Raw genomic sequence first — 10969 nt, forward strand, 5'->3', positions numbered from 1 at the left:
CGATATGACCTCAATGTGTCGCATTCCCTATAATGAACAAGAATGGTGGCTGAGCATCTCCACCAAGCCCGTCTTTCGCACTAACACCGCAAAGGTCAACAACATCATCCATATTGCTTTGAGATACTTTGCCCGGCTCCTTCAGTATGCCGTATTCTTCAAGGAAAACCTCGGCTCTATGGTGAAAGATGAGGTAGCTTGCCTTTACTTGGCCGAAAATCCTCAGCGTTTAAAGTTCAAATGCTCCACCACTTTTATCTCGAGATTATTGGACACTCGAGATGGGCGGCTTGGTGATGAGATACACATGGGGGGCATGATCACCCTCATTGCCCTTTCTTTTAATGGTGGAGCTTACAAGGACCAAATTTATTTTCTCCCCCATGTGCTCCAAAACAAAGAAGAAGAGGTCGTCGGCTACCCTCCTTATGCTCTTTCTATTGTTGCTCTCCGCAACCAACGCTTCATCAACTACACCACCCAGAATCGCAAATTTATCCTCTTGGTTGATAATGGAGAAGAATGGTGTGTCCTCCCGGATCCTCCTCACACTTCGGTAGACCCTTCCAACCCGCTAAGGTGGAAGATTGCGCGAAAATTCATCCCCAATGAATTAAGGAAAAATCAAGTCCGCGGTGCAATCCCTCACCCTCAACCGGTCTACCAAGTGGAGCATCCCTTTCCCCCCCCCCCCTAGTGGGGGAGGTGAGACATCTTCTTCTTCTTCCTCTTCTCCTTTTGATATGAGTGCCCTGCGTAGTACCCTCGATGGTATTCGTTATGATAATCAGGCTTCTATTGAACAATGGGGGTACTACGCAAGGATGAACTATGATAGTCTTGTGCAAGCGGGCGTTCAAACGCCCTATGTTAACTATCCCTACCACCCGCCTCAAGAGGGTCCAGTTCCACATTGGGACCCCTATGACCCTAACAACCCCTCCCCCAACACCTATGCTTATTGGAAAGGTCCTATCGACCCATCCCAACGTGTTGGTACCCCACCATACAACCCTTATCGGTCGGGTGGGTGTGACTACGCCTATGATCTGGCAAGTCCATCAACCCCGAATCCTTTTGATGGTGGTTGGGGTACACAAGGGTGGCCCTATGAGCACTTTAACCAACCTTTCCATCCATTCATGGATCGCCCGGGGTTTGATTTCATGAACCCTCCTAAGGAACGGGAGGATAGAAACCCCCAATGAGGGTTCTCTCCTTCCCTTTTCCCCCCGGACTTTCATGCCTAATCCTTTTGCTCGAGACGTGCAAAAGACTAGCGTGGGGGAGGATGTTCCTTTTGGTTGAAGTGTACATAGGAGGGTAGTGTGGTAGGATGGTAGCTTGTGCATATGGAGAACCATCAGGGATAATGAATTTATTGTAGTTAGAGATGATGATGTCCCTCTTCTCTCTTGATCCCATAATCCAAATCCCAAAATCCAAATCCCTTAATCCAAATTTTGTAGATAGCTTTTTGTCAATCATTTTCTTTTGTTTATAATTCTAGTCTTTTCCTTTTGTTCACTAACTTTTCCTTTGTACAGTTGTAGTGTTTCTTTTCTTTTGGCTCACTTTCCTTGTAGCTTGAAAACGGAAGCACAAAATGATGGAATAAGGAGCAACTCAAGCTCCGGAAACCTTGGTGAGATCGCAATTTTGCCTTGTGTTCTATTTCAAGCAGCATTTGGCGAGATCTTTCCCTACTTTCCTTTATTTTTCTTTGTGTGCATAGTTAGTTTAGACTAGAATGGAGTTGATTGTTCGAGGTTGTTTGCATTTGATTCCACGGAATCTGGTGATCGTTGGTATTGATGTCGAACGATCTTTGTTTGTCGATTGAGAATTATATGTTTACTAGCCTCTTATCTCTCTTGTACTCCTTGCATTAAAAAAAATAAAAATAAAATTCGAAAAATGTGAAAAAATGAAAAAGATTTTCCTTTTTATTCATGGCAAACCACGAAAAGCTTAGTTGTTTCATTTTCATTTCGAGCATAATAATGTTGACTCGTGTGTTTGAATGCTTTGCTTCTTGAGTGTTATAAGTTTGCATGCTTCAGGATTGCCATTGGTTGACTCTGGGACATGTTCATGCTAAGGTAGTTGTTCTAGAACTCGTTAGGCCCATCGAACCCAAATTCACTTGTTTGTGGTAAGAAGGTGTTGCTCTCATTAGGGGATTTGAAGCCCTAGAGATGGTTTTTGTAACCCGATGTGAGCTTTATTGTTCAAGCCTCCAACATTACTTGTATGAGCGGCGTAGGATCCTCACCAAGGCATGCTTAGATCTAGAACTTGGCGTCTGGCTCCCGAGATCGAGACCGAACTAACCTACGAATGACAAAGGCATTCTTCATTCGGTTACTATTTTTGTTTTCTAGTATTAGTTTTTTTTTTTATCTTTTGTATTTTTGGGTTGCATTTTCCCTTACCATGTTGAGTCTTCCCCTCCTTGATTATAGCACATTGCAAGCCCATGGCCCTTTTGTTTTACTTTCACCCTTAGAGTCGTGAAGCTCAAGCCATGAGGGCTTATTGTAGTTTTGATTTGAAATTTGGAAGGGAATGGTTCTACTTGGAAAGTGAAGCAGTGTTTTTGTGAATATGTGTTCAAGAAAAGCAAATGTAAATCCTAGAAAAAGCCTTTGAAGCTAAAAAAAAAAAAAAAAAAAAAAAAAAAAAAAAAAAAAAAAACAGAGAGAATGTGATAAACGAAGAGTTGATGAATGAAGATGTAAGAAGAAAGCGAAAGCTCAAAAGTGTTTGGCATTATAGTTCAAGATTGTGGCAACGTAGTTTGAAAATTGGTTGATGATTGATTTTGAAAAAGAGGCTTGATCACCCTTTGCTTCACAGTTAGGCTAAGCACCAATTTCCTAATTCCTCCACACCCTTACCCCCTACTCAACGTTACAACCCTTTCAATGCCCTGTTGACCTAGGTTGGTTGAGTCACTAGTCGGTGGAGGGAGCTGGAACTCAAGCATATGGAGAAGGCATGACTTGGTGAGATGTCGGGTTCCACTATTTTGCAGTGTTTTATCTTTGTTCCGGCTCCTTCGAGGAGTCACTTAATGCTATCTCCAAGGGCGGATTTGAATCTAGATGAGGGAACACGGTAAGATTGTTTGGAATGCGGGGGGAGTGGTGCATGTTTGAGTTCTCTATGCTTAGAATGACTTATCCTTCAATCAACTTTCGGCATCCCCTTGCATGCTCATTTCTACTACTCAGAAAGTTTGACACTCATTCATGTTTATTATCTCCAAAAGCTCGACTTGGCTATGATTTGTGTTGGATTTGTTGTTTCTCTTTCCCTTGTTTTTGGTTTGTCTTGAACACAATTTTGTAAGAGTTGTGGGGTATGCTCTTTGGAAACCCTCACGAGATCACAACTCATCCTCATCGGCGACCTTGGGGTTTAAATGGCTTGTTGCTTTTGCTAAAAGCAATTTCGGTTTTTCTTTTGTTCCTTGCATGTTTGAATAACTAATTCTTTCTCCCTTGTTCATTTTCCTTTGCTTTGCTCGAGGGCGAGCAAAGGCTTAGCGTGGGGGAGTTTGATGAGTGACATTTATGTCACTCTTAGGGGTAGCATTTAGGTCTTTTTCCTCTTACTTTTCTTAGTTTTTTCCACTTCATTTATCCTCTTATGGCTTCTTTATGTATTGATGAAAAGTAATGCTTATTTGCGCTTATTTTAATAATCTTTATGCATTATTTTATCATCCCCATGCTCTCGTGAACTTTGGTATCTTCTGCAGGTTCCATGACGGTCCTATGCACGTGGGAGGCCCCGTGGCCAAGTATGGAAGCCATGGACAAAGGCAAGAGGAGCAAAAGGGAAGGAGAGGAAGCAAGAAAAGGAAGTGCAAGAGGAGGTGTGGCCGAACCTCTGAAAGGTCCGGTCGAACCTATGTGTGGTCAAACTTTTGAAAAGTTTGACCGAACCTCCTGGGTGCAGTGAAGGCAGTGTCAAACCAGTTTTCAGCAATTTTGGAGAGGAGGTCGAACCTCAAAAGTTCGACCAAACAAGGATTAGGGAGGTTCGACCGAACCTACACAGAGTTCGACCGAACCTACCCTGAGTCCGACCGAACCTACCCAGAGTTCGGTCGGACCTTTTCCCGATCTCAGCCAATTTTGTACGGACTATTTAAGGTCCTTTTGAGATCGTTTTTCGGGGGGGAGAGAAGAAAAACAGTAGAATAGTTTTCAGCAAAAAAGATACTCTCTCTTAGTTAGCAACTTCATTAAATTAGTTGATTTAGTTTTAGAAACTCTCAAATCTAATCATTGTAGAAGCAAATTTCAAGATTTATCTCAAGAATTTCAGCAATTATCCAACATTTTTGAAGCTTCAATAGTAACTTCTTTCATTTGTCCTTCATTATTTTCTGATTTTATTTTTTGTTTTGTAAGCCACTTGATTTTCTCTCAATCTTGATATATTGTTGTTGCATGTTAGCTTTGTCCATAGATAATCACTTGTTTTTCCAAATCTTAGAATCTCTTATAATCCAAACTTGGAATTTGCATGTACTCACAATGAATTGTGAGTAGTCCTCTTGGCTAGGGGTTGGGTGAAACTCAACCTATTGGTGATTATGTGAGTTTGGGAGTGATTTTGATGATGGATTGCGACTAAACTTGATTATATGGGATTGCTTGTTAGTTCTTCATGATAGGAGTAATTAACCTAGATTATTGAACTTGATGGCATGAAATGTTTGGTTCGACATGGAAATGTGAGTTGAATGTTTCATTACCTATTGCAATATGATTATGTATCTTTTGTTGCTAAGTCAATGAGGGATCTAAGCTTAGTAATCTGAGTTGTTTTCATATCGTTTGATGTTGATCTTACATGTGGTCTTTGCTATTCCATTACCCTCATTCCTCCGTATTTGCCTAATTGCTATTGGTTGAGTGAATCCCATTCCCCTAGTGTTTTAATCCCTTGAATTCAACCTTTAGTTGTAGTTTGTTAGTTATTCACCCCTTATACCTTGATTTCGATTTAGCTTGAGCATTAAGATTATTTAGCATTTGATTCCCGTTCTCCGTGGACCGAACCTTTGCTTGCCATTGTACTTGTTTGAGTGAGGTGTTTGTTATAAATGTGTTTGAATGAGCCTAAATTGTGCGACCGATTTAGCGCTCGTCAGGGGGACATCCTCAGACTGGGAATACAGAGGGGCGGGGTGATCTGGATGCACATAGGGGTAAGCAAGGTCCCCTTTAAAGTCACACCCGCCAGGCACACAATAATCGTACTGCTCGTCCTCTGGGAAGCTGCGGAGCTCCCTACCGAGCTCGGAAGGACCTTGCCAGTAGGGGTAAGTGGGGAGATTGTCCCCCCTTCCCCAAGAAGGAACAGGGTCGTGCTGAGGCGGCCAATTGGGGTAATTCATGGGGGGATAGTCATAGAGGGCCTGCTGCTGCAGATGGTGGCCTTGATGTGACTCATAAATCACTTGCAACTATCTAGCTATATCAGATAGCTGAAATGTACCTGTACCTTTGGGTTGCTGGGTAACCGGCTGCTGGTGCTGCTCCTGAACCTCCTCCTCATTACCTACCCCTACCTCATCGTCCCCATCAACATCGGGCACTCGCCCACTATCTCTCAAAACTCTCCACACATTAGAGGATTGACGCGTGAGGGAGGTGAAGTGAGGCTTAGGGAGGAAACAATGGTGGGCTCCTCTAACTAGCCACCTAAAATCATTGGGGTTTGCCGTGGGAGTAATAAAATCAGAGCGGCGAAGCTGGTCCAAGTCAAGGTAAATATCCCCACTACTACCTACGGTCGTGCATAGAGGTAGAAGGTCAGTGTAAAACCTAACTTGGTGGCCAATCTAGTGACCATCGCCCCACAATGTATCTCCCCTGGCTTTTTTCCCTTTTCTATGCTTGGCAAGTTTGCATAAAGAGGAATCCCAAATTCAACCTCCGTGCATGCTCTCCCTTTGTGGCTATCCACAGGCAAAAGACCTCTTCCTTAGTCAGTTTTCCTAGGTCCTGTTTACTAATGGTAGAATACCCTAATAAACGGTGTAGGATCCTAAGGGAAGGGTGCCAAATCTCACTGGCTATGGAAGTCCTGGTATGAAACTCATTTTTACCTGAAATGGAACGCCACCAAGCGTACTCACTATACTCCCTAAAGTTCTCATAAAGCGGGTAGAGGAGGTCAGCATCTGAGTGAAAGTCCAGGGCTTGGTTAAACTTTGCTATTGACATGGTGTGTTGGTTGTTAAAGAGTTGGAAAGATATCTGAAAGTCGTTATCTTTTAGTGTATCAACTTGGAAAGACGAGAAAAACTCTAAGGTGGGTTCTTGGTAGGTCATGAATGAAGAGTTTACGAATGACCCTAGTCGAAGGTTTTCAAAAAGAATCCACAAGTCGTCATTTATTCCAAGTTTTATCATGTCTCCACGATGGTAGTTCCTAGAAGGTCGCAACTTTCTTTTTTTCATGTCAGAGTATATGGAGGAGTGGCTTTTGTTTAAGAACTTTAAGGGGGGTAAGGTATTGGGTTGGTCTGACTCTGGGTTTTGGGACGATTGTCCCGACTTTGCGGTTTTTCTCTTTTTCCCAATCCTTGGACTCATTACTACCCACTTTTTCACTCCTTTTTCAAAGCCAAATCCTCGCTATTTCCACCCTTAACCTCCACAAAACCACAATGTACCTGTTTACAAGCAATAATAATCCAACAAACACAACGAATATATCCAACAACAATTTCAACAGAATCCAACAATATTTTCAACAATAATCAACAAAATCTCGATAATAACCTAAGATAACCAAAATCCTTGCTTTAAAATTAATCAAAAGCGAATAACTAATGAAGGAATTTGAATACCTTTACCTTTATGCGAATAAATTGCTGTTTTGGTGTCGAATTGTTGAAGATTTTGAGTAGCAAAAACGTTCGTTGTGGTTGGTATTGATGATGCCTATTTGCTTTTCGGTGATGAACGAACGGTGATGATGATGAATGATTGAAGCTTTGATGACGATGAATGATTTATGAGGATGGTAAAAGAGATGATGAACGGATCTTGAGAATGGGTGGTGAGGAGCGGCCGCGGGGTTAGAGAGAGAAAGGTGATGAGGGAGGTAGGCTATGTTTGTGAGGGTTGAGGGAGTTTGTGAGGAATTAAGAGACGAAGCCAAGCCGTATTTTTTTTTTAAAATCCAAAAGGGCGCGCCTGCTCCCGAAATAGGCGCGCCCGAGCCAGACGCGGACCGCTACAAATACTAGCGCGCCCGCGCCTAAGTGAAGACGCGGACTGCTCTTGAATTGCGACAAAATCGCTCCAACTCCCTAGAATTTAGACCAAAGTATTAACGCTCCCGCGCCCCTATCACGCGCGCCCGCGCCTCTTCGATATCGCGGGTCGCTCATTAAGCGCGACAAAATCGCTCCTACTCTTTGGAATTGGGAGACCTTTTAGACTAAACAGCTAGCGCGCCCGCGACAAAATCAAGCGCACCCGCGCTCCTTTAATGACGTGAGCCGCTCCTTAGGCGTGATAAAATCGCTCCTACTTTCTGGAATGGGAGCAATTTATGACCCAAGAAGTGGAGCGCCCGCGGCAAATAGAGGCGCGCCCGCGTCACTCTGTTCTCGCGGATCGCTCTTCTGTCACGACCAAATCGCGCTGGCTCTCTGTCTTTGGTCTTCATTTGACCACAAATTCTTAAAATTTCTCATTTTGCTTCAACTCTTATCTCTCTTTCCCCATGGACACACAAAATCACACCTACATCACAATTGATTAAGAAAAGTGTTAGATGGATTAGTTCAAGTGTGACAAAGGAAATAATAATAAATAAATAAAAAGTTAGAAACCGGGTTGCCTCCCGTAAGCGCTTCTTTAACGTCAGTAGCTTGACGCCCTTCACAAAAGAATCATGATGACTTGAAAACGTCAATGAGTGACAAATTTTCCGGCATCTCAATTAGTTGACCTTCGTAGTATGGCTTAAGACGGTGCCCATTCACTTTGAATGGAGGGTACTTGTCATTGAATATCTCGATTGAGCCATATGGAAGGACTTTGGACATTTCGAATGGCCCGCTCCATCTAGACCTCAATTTTCCGGGATAAAGCTTGAGTCTTAAATTAAAAAGCAGGACCTTTTGTCCTTCCACAAACTCCTTCTTGGAAATTTGAGCGTCATGCCATGCCTTGGTTCTTGCTTTGTAGAGGCTTGCACTATCATAGGCGTTCATTCGAAGCTCTTCCAACTCATGGAGATCTAGCATCCTTTGCTCACCCGCGACATGGAGGTCAAAATTAATTTGCTTTATGACCCAATGCGCCTTGTGCTCCATTTCCACCAGGAGATGGCAATTCTTCCCATACACAAGTTTGTAGGGGGTTGTCCCAATCGGAGTCTTGAAGGCGGTCCTATATGCCCACGATGAATCAATGAGCTTACTAGACCAATCCTTCCTTGTTCTAGCCACGATCTTTTCCAAGATGATCTTTAACTCCCTATTTGTGATCTCCGCTTGACCACTTGTTTGAGGGTGGTAAGCAAGACCACGCTAGTGCGAAACACCATATTTTGAGAGGAGCTTGTTGAATGCATGGTGCTTGAAGTGTGAACCTCCGTCACTTATAATTGCCTTCGGGACACCAAATCCTGGGAAGATGACCTTCTTAAGCAAGTTGATGACCACCTTTGAGTCGTTGGTGGGAGATGCCACGGCTTCCGCCCACTTGGAAACATAATCAACGGCAACTAGAATGTGCCGGTTTCCTTGGAATGAGATGAAAGGGCCTATGAAGTCAATTTCCCAAACATCAAAAATTTTCAGCTCAAGTATCGGATTTTGGGGCATCTCATCGCGCCTTGATATGTTCCCCTTCCTTTGGCACCTATCACAAGTCTTAACAAATTGTCAAGCATCTTTGAATAGAGAGGGCCAAAAGAGCATGCATTGCAAAACCTTGGAAGCGGCCTTTTGAGCACTCATATGACCACCACAAGGGGATGAGTGGCACATTGAGAGCACATCTTGGAACTCTTCATTAGGAACACATCTTCTCAAAAGTCCATCCACCCCTCTCTTCAACATGGGGTCATCCCATATATACTTCTTTGCTTCATGCTTGAGCCTTCGATGTTGTTGAGGAGTGAAATCCGGAGGTATGGCACTACAAGCCAAGTAGTTCACAATATCCGCATACCAAGGCTCCAATTTTGCCTCAAGAGCATATAAGACATCATTAGGGCATCTTCAATTGGCAAACCTTCTTCATGTATTCTTGCACCTCCCAACCTAGAAAGGTGGTCCGCCACCACGTTCTCGGCTCCCTTCTTATCTCTCATTTCGTAATCAAAGTCTTGAAGGACCAAGACCCATCTCAACAACCTCGGTTTGGCCTCCTTCTTGCTTATCAAATATTTGAGAGCCAAGTGATCGGTATACACTATTGTCCTAGAACCAATGAGGTAGGTTCTAAACTTCTCAAATGAGTGAATAACCGCCAAGAACTCTTTTTCGGTAGTTGTATAATTCCGTTGAGCATCATTGAGAGTCTTGGACAAATAGTATATAACGTGAAGTTTCCCATCCTTTCTTTGTCCTAGAATCGATCCAATGGCCTCGTCGCTTGCATCAAACATTATCTCGAATGGTATAGACCAATCCAGTCCTTGGACTATGGGGGCGGTGGATAGAGCCTTTTTCAACCTACAAAATGACTCATGACAAGCTTTATCAAATACAAATTCTTTATCCTGTTGCAAGAGAGATGTGAGAGGCTTAGCAATCAGAGAGAAATCTTTGATGAAACGGCGGTAAAAGCCTGCATGACCAAGGAAAGACCTCACTTCTCTCACATTTGTGGGAAGAGGAAGCTTCTCAATCACATCAACCTTCGCACCATTAACTTCGATGCCCGCTTGGGAGATTTTATGGCCAAGAACAATGCCATTTTCCACCATGAAGTGGCATTTCTCCCAATTGAGCACCAAGTTGGTACTCTCACACCTTTCTAAACAACGAGATAAATTCATTAGGCACTTCTCATATGTGCCTCCACCAACGGAAAAGTCATCCATTAAAACTTCCATTTCTTCCTCGATCATGTCACTAAAAATTGACATCATGCATCTTTGGAAGGTAGCCGGGGCATTACAAAGACCAAAAGGCATCCTACGGTAAGCAAAAGTACCGTAGGGACAAGTGAAAGTGGTCTTTTCTTGATGGGTCAATTGGGATTTGGAAGAATCTCGAATAACCATCAAGAAAGAAATAAAAAGCATTCTTTGTAAGCCTCTCAAGAATTTGGTCGATAAACGGTAATGGAAAATGGTCTTTGGAAGTATTGGCATTCAATTGGCGGTAATCAATACACAAATGCTAACCCGTAACAAGCCGAGTTGGGACCAATTGTTGCTTATCATTGACCATTACCGTCATACCTCCCTTTTTCGGCACTACTTGAACCGGGGACACCCAATCACTATGAGCGATTGGATAGATGATCCCCGCTTCAAGTAGCTTGGAAACTTCCTTCCTCACAACCTCTTGCATGGAAGGATTAAGTTTCCTTTGCCGTTGCCTACACGGCTTAGCACCCTCCTCTAAATCGATTTTATGCATGCATGGGGAGGGGCTTATACCCTTGAGATCATCAAGAGTATAACCCAAATCCTTCCTATGCTTTTTCAAAACATTAAGCAATGAGGAGGTTTGCTCTTCCGTGAGGTTAGCATTGACAATGACCGGGGAAGTCTCATTAGCATCCAAAAAGACATACCTCAAGCCCGAAGGTAGAGGTTTCAATTCTACCTTCGGAGCTCCCTTACCATTGGAGATCTCCTCCTCTTCTACTTGGAATACTTTATATATTTGGAGCATCTCTTGGTCGGTGGTTGTCTCCTCTTTCTCATCAAGCATTTCCTCATATAATTGCATCTCCTTTTGATCACC

General features: G+C 43.2%; 1 protein-coding gene across 1 annotated transcript; it reads right to left on the reverse strand.

Moving 5' to 3' along the window:
* Window positions 1-7930: 7930 nt before the first annotated feature.
* LOC110706148 lies at window positions 7931-10107 on the reverse strand. The gene is made up of 3 exons (XM_021884055.1): window positions 9219-10107; window positions 8654-8808; window positions 7931-8572 (listed from the first exon to the last, which is right to left on the reverse strand). Exons 1-3 carry the CDS (start codon window positions 10105-10107, stop codon window positions 7931-7933), a joined length of 1686 nt encoding a protein of 561 aa, XP_021739747.1.
* Window positions 10108-10969: the final 862 nt, after the last annotated feature.

This window comes from Chenopodium quinoa, unplaced genomic scaffold (genome assembly GCF_001683475.1).
Source record: "Chenopodium quinoa cultivar QQ74 unplaced genomic scaffold, ASM168347v1, whole genome shotgun sequence".
In the NCBI taxonomy this organism is placed as follows: Eukaryota; Viridiplantae; Streptophyta; class Magnoliopsida; order Caryophyllales; family Amaranthaceae; genus Chenopodium; species Chenopodium quinoa.

Bases quoted from the DNA above. Each gene is read 5' to 3' on its own strand.
- LOC110706148 (XM_021884055.1), bottom strand. From the start codon at position 10,107: ATGGAAGTTTTAATGGATGACTTTTCCGTTGGTGGAGGCACATATGAG. The intron at 8,809-9,218 runs GTATGCGGATAT...TTGACTTCATAG, and splicing joins GAGGCAAAATTGGAGCCTTG to GCCCTTTCATCTCATTCCAA. The intron at 8,573-8,653 runs GCAATTATAAGT...GTTTCGCACTAG, and splicing joins CAGGATTTGGTGTCCCGAAG to CGTGGTCTTGCTTACCACCC.